We start from the raw sequence: 16,965 nt of genomic DNA, 5'->3' as shown, positions 1-16,965 counted from the left end.
GTTGAACCGTGGGGAGGGAATGGCATCATGAAACTCACAGAGGCTAAGATTTATTGGTGAAAAGTATAGAAAAGCTACTACATGACGTGGTTTAAGACTTGGTGCGGTTTTTGTAATGGATAAGTGAAAAACTGAATTTCAAGTATATGACCCTGCAAACTAAAAGCATTTGGCACTGTTAAGTTTGGCTCTTTGGAATGATCTGCACAATAGTGTTAATCAGGTTCTGTTTATTGATTGATTTCCAATTGTACAAATAAAGGCAAAAAAAAAACCAAAAACAGACTGGAAGCCCAGGTAAATTTACAAACTCGTATTGTTATGAGGTCAGTCTAGTTTTTGCACAATAATCCTAGTGTTTGGTACCGTGATGTGTCCAGTTGCAATACTTGTTTATGAATCTACAGTTATGTACACATAGAAATATATGTTGTTCAAGTACTGCAATATAGAACTAGAAAATTAATAAACACCCATCAATACATATAGATCCAATACTAACCATTAGAAATATCTGAAGTTCAGAACAAGATATACACTAGTAAGCCCTGCTTAGTGTCTACACAGCATTCACAGCCCTTGACCAAGAGTAGAAATAAATTTTTAAACAATTTTACAATAGTCAAACTGAGACTCAAATTAGTGAAGCAGCTATGTTCCTTGCCCATTAGTGCACTTTTACTGAGATTATTACTGTTCATCAAAACAATCAAGACATCTATTAAAAATCTCTACAAAAGAGGTGATTCATTATTAATGAATGAGCAAATACCCTCAAATTATTTATGCAGACAAGTTTGGGTAACAACACTGCTGCTTAGATGTCTGTACATAATTTGAATACTTAAAAAATTCTCTTCACCAGCCAACTCTTTTGATTCAAAAGCCATTTTATGGCATTAATGTCCTGCGCAGCACGAATTAGTAACTGCTTATTGGAATAATTATCCAACAATCCCAATTTTAATAATTGCACCACATCTGTTAAATCTTTAAGTACTGCCTGCTGATTACAAAATTCAGGGCTGCCAGCTGCTCAAGGTCAGCACTGCTTAGAGAGAATGTCACTTCTTGACATGGCCAAAATAAGCTACTGCACAGAATGTTGGAATGTCCCATCACTGAGGAAGCAGATGACAAAATGGCAGTAACCTGCTGTCTCCTTCAGAAATTTAATTCTAAAATCAGGGCTACTCTGACCACAGTCACAGAAGCAGCTGAATTTATTCTTTTGGTTTTTGGAGTTTAAGTAATGGCAAATTTCTCCAAAAGGAAACCAATGATTTAAAAATAATAATTACAATCCAAAGGTGAAAACAGGGATAATTCATTAGAGTTCAATCCAAGTACAAATTTGTAACTGTTGAGTCACTTCAGGAAGGGGTCTTGTACATCTATTGACTTTTAATTTTCTCCACAATGACTCTTCATAGGATTTGGTCAGTATTATATCATATGAATCAAACAAAGAAACCATCATCTTCATGCTAAACCACTGGTAAAATTGGTAGTATTTAATTCCCACAATCATGCTTTTGAATATTTCACTCTCCTTGTTATTGCAGTCCTGTAAAAATGAAACATTGACATTTTTTCATATACCACTAAGAATTTCAGCTCCAATGTTTCCTTTATAATTCATGACCTAACTGAACTCCAGGAAATGGACATGAAAGTGGTATTTTGCAAAAAAAAAACGAATGAATTTTGCAGAGGCTGATAAGGACACAATTTTGCTTTCGGACAGAAGCATTGCTTGAAATTTATTCCAGTAAATTTAAAGCATAACCATATTTCCTGATATCTTTCTGCATCATTCAAGTGCAGGGTCATGGTTTAAGTATAACAATGCTACTGAAGCAAAATCCACCAAACTTTATGATACCAAGATTTTGATCAAATATCTTCTTCCATCTGCAAATGATTAGCGATATGAGAAGATCAGATATGATTTGAACACAGCAAAATATTTTGAGATGCCTGCCAATAAAATTATTAATCTTTCATAATACAAGTTCATGAAGAAGGTAATGCTGTACTTGCTCTTTAATGTGTTCAGTTGCTTTAGGTTAGATCTGTAGAATCCAGTGATCTTAATTAGATTTGCTTTGTACAACAGGGATGGGTTGAAGGAAATAAAGGACAATTAAAAATATGATTTAATGTAAGTATTTTCAACATTAAAAACTAAAATCCTGTTCCTCACAGTTTATGTACTAAGGCGCTGGGGACAACAGACATTTCTGTTTACTGATAGCGAAAATAAACTAGCGTAAACCATATCGAAGATGATTGCTCCAACTGATCTTTGCTGCAAAGGGCAATTTGGTGAAGTTCGCAATGAATCTTCTTTGGTTAAATAGTTAAATCTCTTGTTGGCATTCAAGCACTTGTAAAGGAAGTTTTAAAATTGTTTTTCCTATGTTGTGCGATTATATTGAATCTGGAAGCCACTGCCACACCGATCAACTTCAGTTCCATGTTCTGCTGGGTGTGCGTTGTCATTTCTCAGATGGCTTTAATTTTCGCTTATGATGATCTGTCACCCATTGCCACATTTCCAGTAAACATACACTCACCACAGGCTTTCAGCTACATGAAGTTAAAACAAAAAGAAAAATGTATGTGATGTTAAACTTAAACAGTGACTGAACTTGGATGTTCCAGACAATACAACAATTTCCACAACAGAAGGCTACAAATAACCATGTAGGAATCCTGAATATTTTGTGCATTTTAAAGCAATTAATTTAAGAACACATTTTAGGCCAACGTGGCATTGCAGATTAGAAAGAAGAATTGAAAGACTAAATGGAATAGGTAGAACATAGCTACTCAGCAAAGCTTTTAGGCACTTTAAAAAAAGAAACAGAAAGGAATAAATCTGATTTAACTGATCCCAACAGCCAAATTGAGACAATTTCATCTTAAATGCATTAAAAGCTGGTTAAAATTGGATTTGCCCAAGGAAGTGCATCCCATTACCAAAGGCATACTGTATCACATAGTCTGATTCATATTGAGTATTTTGAGACTATTAGATGGCATGCAATTTCTCTTCTTTTCTACCTGAAGATAATTTTTTACAATCTTAACTGTAACTTACTCAAGTATGAATGTTACACTCAACAAATAAATAGTGCTCACTGTTCAGTATATTAACATCTGCTCACAGACAGTTTAACTTATTCTCACCAGTTATTTGATCTGGTGTGATACTCTCTAGGGAATCTGTAGAAATTGTGAGCAGAAAAAGAAACATTCAGCTTCTCAATAGACTGAAGGATAAAAACCAGAATTGATTAGACCAAGAATTGTCAATTCTAAATGATGTGTTCTAGAAAAAAATTCAGAAAGCATTTCAGCTCCAAGAATAACTAAACTTGTGAAGGAAATTCTGTATTTGTTAAGCTAAATTTTCAGTGTTGAAAGTAATGTCTGGTGTTAAAATTCACTTCTGCCTGATTGCATCAGATCTATGTTCTGTTATGTTAAGTTGTGCACACAAGTCTAGCACCTTGCTGCTTTACATGGACTTTAATGCCAAATTCATGACAGTAGAGGAACAGTCTCTCAACATACTTATTTGCTGTTAAAACTGTTTGATATTCAGAATGCAAAACCTGCATCAATGCTTGAATGAAAGTTTAAAGTCAGAAAGAAAATAATCATCTGATCTTTCAGATGAGTGAAAAGGTGATAGAAATCAATGTTTTCTAGCCAAAGGCCACAGATAAGGTTACTTTATCTGAGAGGTAATAATCAAGACATGAGACATGAGGGCAATTTACTCACTGAACTAGCCTTTAGATATCATTAGCAGGAAAGGCTCAGAAATGAAGCTGGATCACATTGACAGTCAGAGAATGGGGCAGAAAATGAAAAGGAAAAAATGTAATGTGAATGTATTGAAGGTTACATAGAATCAAGACATATAAGCACATAATTAAATTAGATGTATTCACTCAAGTTGCTTACAATTTGAATGATTTAAGTCAACCCACATTATTTTCTCTGCTAAGCCAATGCAATGCCCTTGCAGAAATGACCAACAATCTTGTGTCAATTTCTTCTCTCCCCAAAACTACTTTTTGGGTGTGCTTCAGCAAATCATTAAGTTGAATAAAGCAGTCCTAATACTTAAACCAAAAAAATCAGATGAGCCGATTACATGGAACTGGTTCGCAGTATGGCAATGCTTCACATTACAATCAATGAAAAATTACAGATTAGTACAGAAATGTAATCAACAGAAGAGACAATAGAAGTCGACACAAAATATGGGGCACAAGTAATTAATATTTTCTTGCTAAAGAACAGAGATTATTAATTCCTAATTTCAACAAAGCAAAAAAGGTATTTTTCACTTCCCTTCCAAAAAGTACATCTTACTTTTAACAGCCTCATTTTATAATCAATTTTACAGAATTATTGACAATTGCCAACTGAATGCCTAAACTAACATTCCTGATTGAAGGCATTAGTGATCGGCAATAAAAGGAATCCAATTTTCAAGTTTATCTCACATGTAAAAACTGCTTTATTTCAAAGCCCTTGTGCTATCTTGTAGATTCATTTACTATATATATTGAAGGCTGAGTTCAATCTTAATCTTAACATGGTTTCTATGAAATTGAGTTTTTATTCTATGAAATATGGCTTAAGCTTACTTTGAGCACCATGTAAATCAGTATAAATTATATATAAACAATGCATTAACAAAACTTTTTACTGTTTCTGGATTATCAGTGGCAACCTTTTTTTTGTAGAAAATTTAATGGCTTGACCTGTGTAATTTAAAATAAAATGATAAAACATGCGATTATCAACAGAATTGAATGCTCCAGCCTGAGGAAGTAGGTGAGATTTTTTTGAGAGTGAGAATAGCCATGATGGTTTTATCCTTGAAGATCTGATGCTAAATAACTATCCTATGATGCAGCCAAGAAACAGTGAAAGTGCCTAATGAGGGAAAATGAAGTGTAAAGGGCAATAAACATGGTGAGCTGTGGAGCAGGGCAGCTTGTACAGCTGCTTCCTCAGAACTTCAGAAACCTAGGTCCAATGCTGACCTCCAGTGACATGTGTGAACTTACCTTCTGTCTGTTGTGTTTCCTCTGGTTTGCTTTCAAAGACAAAAGCATACGAGTCGGTAGGTTAATTAACCACTGTAAATTGCTCCGCTGCCCCCTCCCCCATGTGTAGATGAGTGGCAGAATCTTGGGGCATCTTGATGATGCAAAAACAGTGAGAAAAAAATGCCACGGGATAGGATTTAGTTAAATGGTTGCCTGATGGTCAGTGCAGATTTGGTGAGCTGCAGAGGCAGGTTGATGATGTATCTCTCTAAACCTCAACAAAACAATTTTCCACCTTCAACATTATGTTTTTCAGTGACACCATCTTCATGTAACCTTAGTTCAATTCCAAGTAACAATTAAAATATTAACAACAGAAATATATACTGATCTGAAACTGGCTCATTACTTGCACCTGTTTATCAGTGTTTATTGGGGGAAGCGGGCTGGGACTGGAGACTGTGATTAGGAGATGTAAAATGCAATTAAGCCAAACAGGAATGCTCTGCGACACTACACAAAGGCAGTTTTAGCAAGAGAAAAGTACAGATAGCCATCAAGACTGCAGTTCCACACTAGTACAGATGACACATTTGAGGTGGCTTGTCAATCCCCATTTATGTAACAGGTGTTCAATAAAAATGATGCACATGAAGAATACTTAGTGTTCTGCACTGCAGGAAATCCTTTGGCATGGTTAGTTCATAATGAAGCATACATTTTGGAAGTCTGGTGTGCATGTAAACAAAGTTGTCCAACCATCAGATGTTGCTGAATGTGGTTAGAACCTTTTCTACTTGGGATGTTGCCTGGAAGAGGATGTAAGCATTGCTTTGCGTACCCTTGCAGTTGATTTGTAGAATTTTGAACAGTACTGATGGTATCAAACAACCCGCTGGAGGATATCTGTGGGAGGAAAGGAATTGGGTGATATTTCAGCTGGAAACAATGTACCAGGACTGCTTGATAGTACCTCTCCTGTGTTTTGAGTGCCCTCAGAAGCATACAGGGGGATGGCAATAATAGCTGTTCTCAGACATTGGATGAGGTGTTGAATTGTATACCTTCATTGAGAGGCACTTACGTGGTTTGTTAAGTGATCTATGTTTTCCAAGGTATAACCATGATTCATCACTGTTTGGAAACAGTAGGAGGATCTTTGTTTTGCAGATACTGAATGTATGGAACATTCCCTACTACATCTCAGTGAGCAAATTGATGGTGACTTGGAGTTCAGCCTCCGAATGTGCAGAAGCATGAGCAGAGTCCTGTAGCGTGACAGCAGAAATTGTGTGATGCTCTTACTGGAGTACAACAACATAGGGTGAATAGTTCCCATTCATTTTGTAGATTGGCTTCACTCCAGTGGGAAGCCTGTTGGAGCTGAGGTAGAATATTGTGCCAAGAAAGAATGAGAAAAAGATTACGCAATGACACAGCCTAGCTAGAACACAGCCTGCAAAAGGAATGGGCCTGTAGAAAATGCAGACAAATTTCTGAGGGCATCTAAATTCAAGAAGGGTTCTTCCAACTGAGAGTCCAAGACAATCCAGGTAACGATTAAAAAAAGTGCAATGTTTTATGGTTGATACTACTCTTGATATTCCTTTGAGTTATCAAATGTAGATTGTGTCTCTTAATAGAGGAAATATACAGAGCAGCTCTTCTGGAGGTTTTGGGTGAGGATCTTCGTGATGTCTTTCCCTCCAGCAGACAAGAAACAGATTCTCTGAAGTTACTGTAAGAACAGATGACTCCTTTCTTGAGATCCCAGGCATATCCTCTTTTCTGATATTGGGAGATGAGGCCTTGAATTTGTGAATGCATACCCTCTGCTAAGTTTTAAAACTGCACCATTGGATTGAAGAGCTTTAAACTTCTGACATATGTCTTTTTAATCTCACGTTGGTCTAATAATCTCCTGAGGTCCGATTCAAATCCCTTGTGTCCAACAGATGGCAGATGGAAAGAACACAGGAGGTAAACTAATTAGTGGATGGACTTTAGTGCTGTGAAGACATTCACAGCCCAGATATCCAAGGCTTACCCTTCTTAGAGCCAAGGAAGGGTGAGGATTTATGTGGTTAGAAGCAGCAGTGCTCATTGGAATAAGCTCTTCAAACAATTTATCAATTGAGACTTGGCTATTGACACATCAGTCTTTGATTTCATTCCACAACGCACACTACCTTGACCAATCTCCTCATTACCGTCGAATGATACAAGTGTACAATCATTTCATATAATCAATCTAAGAGATGTTCAGGGTTTAGAAACTCATTGGTGACTTAAGTGAAATACAGGTCGACCTTCAATAATCCGACACCATTGGGACCTGAGGAGTGCCGGATTAGTGAAAATGCTGAATTACAGAAGGATCACATTAAGCATAATCAGTGCCGAATTATCGAAGGAGCTGGATTACAGGTAGTTGGATTAGTAAAGGTTGACTGTAAAAGCCAGAGAACATGATCCAATGATCATCTTGGTCATGCAACCATTCATGTAAGCAAGGTATTTGATACAGAGCCAAGTCTGTCTGAGGCTGCAACTTGATGATGCAAACAGGAAAGGCTACAAATTGTAAAAGTTGGGAGTTGATAGCAAGTTGTAAATAGATCAGTTCCAGAGTCAGTGAACTGGGATCCTCCCTCCACCTGTTAGGGCAAGGATCAGTGAGTTGACATCCTTAGATCATAACTGTTGGTGGTAAAGTTTGGTGATGAGTAATAGGGAAAAGATTAGGGGCTATAATTGGTTGGAAAGAAAAGATGGTGCAGGAGTTATTTCAGGTTAATTCAGCATTCAGTCCAGATAAACAGCAGATTGACAACTTGAAAGAAAACAGGTAAGAAAACACCTTCATGCGGAGGTGATCTCAATAAGAACCTAGCAAATAATACAGCCAATTAGGCTGAGAGCTCTCAAAGACAAGCATACTACAGAACAATGAGAGGTATTTTTTTTCTTCCATAAATCTTTCGGTGAAGAGTGCCTGACATCATTACACTCATGTCTTAAGTGAAATTCAGTTATATATGAAATAGGAATTTATGACTCACAATGACCAGTTGAGTTTCTGGAATGGTATGATTTGACCCTGAATCTATTGTAATTGTGCTGTATTCCAGGAATTTCATATATGAGGTGTGAGGAAAAAAAAGTGTCATCCACTGAATTTCTGCGCACATCACAGTAAATTAATACCTGGCACTTAACAATGGTACTAGAGTTGTACTGCAGATCATGGTCTTTCTTGGGGGGGCTTTGCTATTGTTTGGCTTAGTGGGTGGAGGGTGCTGATGCTTTTTGCTGAAGTAAGTGGGAAGGGGGCAGGGTCAATGCTTTGCTGTTGCTTGTGCATGGGAGGGGGCTTTGGGGTTCTAACGTTTTTACTGTCACTCATTCTTTGGGGTACCCTTCTGTTTTTGTGGATATCTGCAAAGAGTAAGAATTTCAGGTTGGATACTGCATACATTCTCCAATATTAAATGGAACTACTGAACAACTGAATTAGTGTATAGCCTTCCTTGCTGTCAAGTTATAAAATGAATATTAAGATTTATGGCTGTGCTTATGCTGATTTTTTTATTGCACCTAAAGCCTTGTTTTAAAATCCTGTTACTAACATTGTAACAAGTAAAGTGAACTCAATTACTATAAAATTGCCAAAGTACATGACAGGAACATTCAGCACAACAGCATTTACAATGAACTGTTTCCACCAAGAAGAAATTAACTATTTTCTTCCATGGAAAAAATCTTCTGTCAATATTCAACCTAAACAGAAAGTGCATAAATATATATAAAAAGCCACACAACAATTTCTGGTGAACTGAAATTGCTAAAGTAATTCCTTGGCAAAGTCAGCAGAACAGCTTTACATGCAGTATAAGGTTACTGCTGTTATTTCCCAAATGATCCATGTGATCAATATCCTACTTAATTTTACTACACCAGCAAGGAATGGTAACATCTACTAAACTTGCGACAATCCAAAATACATAAATAAACAAGTTCATCACACATTCTTAGTTGCCAAAAGCTACCAAATATATTTAAGAAAACCAGGTGAAAGGGCACTACATATTTACAAAACAACCTATGTGCTCCACCACTTAAGTCAGTAGTCATTTAAAGATATCAATAGAATCAGACAGATTTTTAAAAAATCTTTTGTTGCTGCCTCTGCAAATGTAATTATTTTTGATGCTGTATTTTGAGTTGGCTTTCCTGCATCAGTTTCATCCACCTTATATAGTCATGGGAAAAAAATACAAATACTGGAAGAATTCAACTCATCAAGCAGCAACTGTGGAAAGAGAAATCAGATAAATGTTTTCAGTTCATCAGAATTGTGAAAGAGAGAAAGTTAGTTAGTCCAAGTAACAGATGATGGAGGAGGACAAAAGGTAGAAAAAAATGCCAGTAACAGAGAAAAAATATTCAGCCCTGAGACAGTTAAGACCCATTGTCAGTGGAACATGTTGCTAATGTGGCTTTCTGGGAATCATTGTGCAGGCCACAATAAATATGGTGTGTCTGTATTAGGGGCAGGGGAAGAAATATCATTTGTAAATAGAGAGTCCTGATATAACTGAAGAGCAAGTTATCAGAAGCTGGAGAATTCATTAACAAGTCCTGCAGGCTTCAACATTCCCACTTGAAAAATGAGGTGCCTTCCTAAGTTTACAAAGAAATTTAACTGTTGATTCAATGGCTGTCCATTGTATCACTGTATTACAGACATTTCCTTTACTCTACCGAATGCTCTCTATCAACTTCAGTTACTAAGACCAACTTGTCCTTAAACCAAAACATTAACTGGTTCTAATTCCACAGAAGCTGCTAGACTGGTTGAGTACTTTCAACATTTCTGGTTTAGTCTTAGATTGCAGCATCTGTAGTTTTATTTGTATCCTGTTATTGTTTATGGGAAGTCTTCCAGTGATGTATATTAAATAGTAAATCCAATTTCATATAGGGGACTGGAATAATTTTCCCACTTCAAGAAAAACAAGTAATAGCTTACACATTCTGCAGTTCCCCACCACAAGAAGCCACAACACCTTTTACTAGCTGCAATAAACTAACTTAGTCCTCTTCTTTTAGTAGCAACCTTCCCATTACACAATAGAATTTTTTTTAATGACAACGTGTGGAGTACTGGCTCAAATCCACATGTACACCTACACAATAAAATGGTTATCAGTCACATGTTAAATATGGCTTCTGCAACTCTGGATATGATTTCTTCTAGCTCACCATAAGACTACAGCACTGAACCATGCCAGTTTTATTTTACTATCATAGGGACAAAGTTGACAGGTTTGATTACCAATATTGCCAAGACTCAGCTTTTTCCATGATTAAATGGCTGGAGCTAAATCCTCTTATAAATTCTGAAGGATCAACTCACCAATTAATGTCCTGGGTCACACCACAAAATGATTAAACTAATAATGGACTTCAAAAACACCCTGATTACAGTAAAGATAAATTTTAATCTATAGAATGCTTACATTTCCAAAATAGAAAGGTAAGGTTTCAGCATTTCAACAATATATATCTGACACCTTTTCCAAACTGGGGCAAGATAAACATTTGAAATATTGGTTAGTGTACAAGATTAAATTCCAAGAATCCATCAGAAGATTCAAAGAATTAGATTATTTGATGCGGTAGCAGCAACAGCCGTCTTTTCTATCGTATCTCGAAGAACTTTACAAGGTAGAAAGGACAGAGTAGGAATTGGTGGGTGGAGCAATCCATGGTCACTTTTACAACCTGAATTCTGACACAACATCATAATTTCAAAGATGAGTAGCTCTGAGTTAAATATCCATCTCAGAAAAGTTTTCAGAGTAATCCAGCACCATAGAACCTTAAATTACAGAATTTAAAATTATGTTTGGACATATCACTCATCTGGATACCAAGAACCTCCTTGTGTGGATTTAAAAAATGATATTCCTCTTGATAATACAAGTGTCAAGATAAATTTACTGAAGTTCGTGCCAAAAAAAATTGAAAGATGATAAAGTAGCCAAAATATTTTCGTTATTGGGATACACCAGAAGGTCAACATTTAAAGTAGATAAAGATGAAAAGTTGAAGTAGGTTGTTTAGCTCAGGCAAGGACAAAGATTCATTTTCAAATTAGCTACTGGACAAGGTGCTGGACTGGAGTCATTTACTGGTGAATGTCAAAATGGACTGTTGCATTTTGCTAATACTGAGTAAGGCGAAATTCTAATGGAAGTGATTACATTTGATTGGGCAAGCAAAAAAGCCACAGCAATCTCTGAATTAATTGTGGTTATAAAGAATGAGAGTTGAGTATTATACATAGGCTTTAGGTTTAAATCACCAACAAGTACATCAAATAGTCAAAGGAAGGGGTACAATGTGAAATCGTGCAACACACTGATTCACCAGACACTTTTGGGGGGGGGGGAATAATTTAACTATTCCAATGAAGTCATATAATGAATTATCATGGAAGCAAAATGAGCAGACACAATGGCTGAAAGCTACAGAAAGTCCAGTGTCTGCAGCAAACCACACTCACTCAGCTTGACCTCCAAGATCAACAAGAATGGTTTTTATGCAGCATAATTGGAAATCAGTTTGGAAGGTCATAACAGCTCCTCCTTTGCTGCACATGTTATCAATGCACTTTTAAAATGCTATCAAACATCATTGCTGAATGTGTTACTGGATTCAAAGGCAGAGCATCAATGCAGGAAACAACCTCATTAGGCATCAATGGCTAAGACAACTTTCTCGCACAAGCCTATCTTGTACAGTGCAATACAGGATTTCCAACAAGGATGAATAGTTCTTCTTTGCAAACTTAGCGATATTTAAAGGAAAGCCATTTCTCATGAGGATTATTAAGGTATCTAAAGGTTGAATTTGTGATAAATTGTAAGTCTGGAGTTGACAACATTATAAACTGTGTTATATGGCGAAATAACTTGTCCCATTTCAAGGATGGATGCTAATGATAAATGAACAGTTGTTACAAACAATTTATAACAAATATTTGTTAATTATTAGAACTCCTGAAACACTAACTATGCTGCGAATTAGAAACAAAAGCTGAAAATCCTGGAAAAATTCAGCGGGAGAATCAGGATGTAAGAAACAGATTAATATTTTGTGTATGGATCCTTCTACAAATTAAAAATATTAACTTATCAGTTTTCTGCACACAGATTGATTTGCTGACTATGCATATAACCTCTGCAAAGTGTCTTGCTAATCTCAATTACAGGTACTGAAAAAAACACGGTTCATTCAGAAAGTGAGGTCTTCAGAGTACAAAGCACAACGTGAAAATGAAGCAACAGAATAAGTTTACAAGAGCAATTAAGAAATTCCCATTTGCCCTGCTAATTAAAGATAAATACTCAAATAACTGAATTATGGAGAAAGTAAATCAAGAATTCCATATGATGACAATGACATACTATAACAACTGAAGTGTATACAAATACTGAACGTAATACTTCACATCCACTATTTACTACTCCAGCATTCAGTGTACTCTTAATAATTTTCATTGATTCGGTTCCTAAAATAAAACTGTATTATCCAATTATTTGTATTATACAACATAAATAATGTAGAGCCTGAAAAATTGTGTATTGCATATTTTGAATAAAGCAGCTTTTAATTATATAGACTGTTGTAAAGTTTGAACAGTTTTATGTGATCCCTGAAACTTTAATATCCTTTGATCACTTAGAGAAAATACTGAATTGGATCACATAAAAAAGTTAAATATCTGCTCAGTAAGCGCTTCAATATCAGAAAAGATTTAGAAAAGTTAATCCTTTCACATGTCCCATCCTGAGGCAAACATCTGAAATGAAAATTTCAGTCAAAAGAGGCTACAGGTCATTTAGCCAGTTCAGTTACAATAAGAAAATTGTGGCCAAACTTACAATATGTTGTAGAAACTCTGTAAAAATATCAGAACATAGAAATAAGTCTGCATTTTGTCATTTTGTGTCAATTTGGCTGATTTGGGCCCCATCTTTCACACCCAGTTTAACTAACTGAGCTACATGACTGTACGGATAAGGCATGTTTTGAAATTGTTTAAATCAACAAGTTTAAGAAAGCAAGTTCTTAAACAGCATGTTTAAGAAAGGAGATGAGGTCTTTTAAAGCTCATTAAATTCACCAGGTTAGTAGCTCTAACACATTTCCTTTCAAAGACGTAGAGCTGTGGAAAAAATGGAACAGATACTGATGCATGCAACATTGCCATATGCGTTTTAGTAGCGTTTGGATGGATTAACAGTACAATAGCTCACAGTGCTCGGAGGTTAGAGTGTTTCAAAGTTCAGATATGGAGTAAGATTCCAAGTAATTTCCAAAGCCTTTGCTTTAAGATGGCTGTAAGATCACCAGATGTTGAAGGCAGCTGTATTCAACTACAGAGTTGAGTATCGGAAGCTCAAGTATGAAGTTTCCCTTTGAGAAGAGAGTGAAAGCAGCTTTAAGTGTCCGCTGTAGGAAGCGGAGAAATAGAACAGATTCACAGTGCAAAGGCACGGAATAGAAGTGGGAGCACCAGATGGTCAGAAAATGGTGGTTTCGTACTTTGTACTGATTGTCCTCTTGGAGTCCTGCTTAGAGTCAGTTATCCATGCCACAGCACCATGTGATTGAGAATCTTGATCAATGTTGTCAATCTACAAAAATAAAATGAGAAAATGCAAGTTATTTTGGTTTACATTTAACTAACAATCCAAATTTGATGAGAACTGCAATGAAAATCATTGATAAACTGAGTCATATTCAACACTTTGACTATCCAACTTTTGTAGGAAAGAGAAAAGTGATTTAAAAAAAAACATTAGTGTACAAGGCCAGCATGACTGAGACTTAATCTAGGTGTTTTAATGAGGAATAGACCTGTAAAAAAATTTGCTCCCATTACAAGTATCTAGGAACCTTCTTTATACTAGTCATTTTGAAAGTTTTTTTATCCCCATCTGGAAACAACCAAAATACCAGTTTGTACAGCACAACTCGGTAAGAAAAAGGAATTAATAAGTCAAATGTAGTTTTCTATTCAATCAAGATAATCTTCAAATGCTTAAACATTACTAAATAACAAGTGAATATGGCTGGAGGATTTAATTGCTGACCTTAAAAGCTCCCTTATATAATGCTGAAGTCCTAATGCTCAACAGCCAGTTCTCACTTTTTTTTTTCTTTGTGCAGAAATCATTGGGAAAAGAAGAATTTTAAATGGCAGTGCTTTACCATATCACAAAACAATTTACTGTGCAGTTTATGGGGTGATATGGTATGACTAGATTTTTATACTGATAAACAAGTACATTTAAGGATGCAACAAAAGCAAAGCAACAAGCAATAAAAGCAAAACAAATCCCTTCCCACCCCCTCACCCACACACAGATAGGTCGTTGCTGGACCTCCAATTTGCATATCGTGGCCCAATACTCCGACATTCAGCCTTTGCACTCACTGACTTTGGAGCTTCAAACTCCAGACATTAAGCCCAAGATTCAACCTCTGACCTGAGGGTCTGCCAAGCTACTTGAACGTTCAATCCCGGGACTTAACAACCACAAGGATCAACAGCTCTTGCTCTCGAGGCACCGCAGACCTCAGACCGCTGTGCTTGGAGATCACTGGCCTCCAATCTTGGAGTGCTCCGGCCTCCAGCTCCTTCCCCTTACTCATTCATAAGGTCAATGGGTCAAGCCATACTGGGCCTACCTTACTGCCTGTACTTACCATCCATGGAATTAGTTCAGCTGCACTTAGTTGGGCTGGACTTCAGTAAAGCTGTCTAGGCCTGAATCTGAGATGCACCCTGCAAGCTTCAACAGCGTGTGGATTTCAAGTAGCACATTACTGAGACCTTAGTAGTGTAATATCCTTACAGCTTCAAAGGGAGGCAAATCTTTTCCCACTGTTATGGCTGAGATTTATTTTTAAGAGCAATTTTTAAATGCCTCTGATGCATTTACAAAAATAATATTATAAATCATTAAAATGTGATTTTAAAACTTTGGAAGAAACTTTAAGGGGAAATTAGTTTATCTCTCAGTTTCCTGGCCAAGAATTCATGGAAATAAATAAGATCCTGATTCTTTATCAGGTCTGACTTGTGTTTGATTGAAGAAGCTAATTTCCTGGTAAAAATCCCAGGCTATCTCAGCAAGAAAGAGAGGAATGCTAGATACACTGGCTTGTGTCACTCAGTAGATACCAGATTTAAAGCATGTCTTTGTACGTACGGTACTGCTTTTTCCAAACAGCAGAACCACAGGTACAACCAACATGATCAAACTAGCAGTAATAACATTATTTTAAGTATTCTGTAGAAATAATTTCTGACATTGTAGTGTTTTCATGGCATGCAGTTGTGGCTCAGAGGGAGCACTTGAGTCTAAAAGTTGTTCCAAATTCAAATCCCACACCAAGCTTGAATCTAAGTGGACATCCCAGCGCTGCAGCAAGGGAGTGCAATATTATTAAAGGCATTGTCCTTTAGATAAGTTAAGCCAAGAATCCATCTCTCCTTCGGGTGGATATAAGATATTCAAATAAATTAATTGGGCCATTGGTTAATTGGGGCAGCCGCTTATTTGTTGCCGGTTGCATCACTTCTGATCTGGGCCGACATTTACGTGCCAGGCGGCACCTAATTAATTAGCATGTTTATTTCAGCTTTTTTCTTAAACATATGTTGTGTGTGTCCTGGCTACCGCTGTACCCCTGCACGCTTCGCGGATCAGTATTGGTTCGCTGCCCAGAGGATGGGGGCCACTGCATCACCCAAACTCCGACGACTCAGCCAAACACACCATCATCAATGTGCTCGATGTCTTCCCTATTCCTGTGATACTACACTGTACATACATTATTTCTACTTTATACAGGCTGTGTATTTTTACGTGTTATTTGGTATGATTTGGCAGCTTCATAGCTTAAAGGTTACCGGAGAGTGTTTTTGCCAACAGCGCTTGCATGAGATTTTCACTTCGGAGAACAGTGCAGGCAATGATTGTGGAAAAGTATTTCTACTTTATATAGGCTGTGTATTTATCATATCATTCCTGCTTTTACTATATGTTACTGTTATTTTAGGTTTTATGTGTTATTTGGCATGATTTGGTAGGTTATTTTTGGGTCTGCGAACACTCACAAATTTTTCCCATATAAATAAATGGTAATTGCTTCTTTGCTTTAGGACATTCCGGCTTACGAACCGTTTCACAGGAACGCTCTACCTTCAGATGGCGGGGGATACCTGTACACAGTTTTATAGTACCGCAGTAATATTGGTAGTGTTCTAATTTGTTCTATATTCCATTTCAATACATAATTTTTTTACTTAAGTTTGATTTTTTATATACCTGTTTAACAATTTCCATGAAACGTTGGCTAATTGGAGCAGCTGCTTAACTGGGCCAAAATGCACTGGTCCCAGTGCATCCCAATTAATCAGAATCCACTATCAGTCTCCCCACTCCTAAGTATCAAATCCATAGCCTACATCCCCCAAACTGTAACCAATTAATGAAATGTTGCACTGTGTATTGCAGCTTGCTTAGTGCAATGAGCTGCCACTTTCTTCCACTGTAACAGTGACTATATTTCAAAAAAGTACTTTTTGAGCCACAGTGGTTTTTGAACACAATCTTATTCAAACCTGCATGAGCCACAATTAATAATTTCTCTGAGAGTTAGTATTTTATATGACAAGGCTTTTATGGCCAGTTGTTACTTCTCTTGAAAATATGTCTCAGTTGCGATACCTTCAGAACACATTAAAGTATTCATATTTCATTATTGACCTGCTAAACCTGGCATTTTGTCCTTTAAATTGTTC

General features: G+C 36.7%; 1 protein-coding gene across 14 annotated transcripts in view; it reads right to left on the bottom strand.

Annotated features, from left to right (window-relative positions):
- Nucleotides 1-213: 213 nt before the first annotated feature.
- The window catches only part of LOC140209900 (ankyrin repeat and SAM domain-containing protein 1A-like), a 409,914-nt gene continuing 393,162 nt past the window's right edge, over nucleotides 214-16,965 (bottom strand). For 8 of the 14 annotated variants that reach the window (XM_072278549.1, XM_072278553.1, XM_072278546.1 and 5 more), the window contains one exon: nucleotides 12,599-13,786. In XM_072278549.1, the coding sequence (XP_072134650.1) occupies nucleotides 13,673-13,786 (114 nt within the window). In that variant the 3' untranslated portion in view covers nucleotides 12,599-13,672. Of the gene's footprint in view, nucleotides 2,593-12,597; nucleotides 13,787-16,965 lie in introns of those variants that run through there. The other 6 variants (XM_072278542.1, XM_072278543.1, XM_072278547.1 and 3 more) reach the window with 3 other exon arrangements.

Source organism: Mobula birostris, chromosome 14 (assembly GCF_030028105.1).
Source record: "Mobula birostris isolate sMobBir1 chromosome 14, sMobBir1.hap1, whole genome shotgun sequence".
NCBI classification, from domain to species: Eukaryota; Metazoa; Chordata; class Chondrichthyes; order Myliobatiformes; family Myliobatidae; genus Mobula; species Mobula birostris.
The sequence above is the reverse complement of the archived record's forward strand: the minus strand, read 5'-3'. Positions and strand labels throughout refer to the sequence as shown.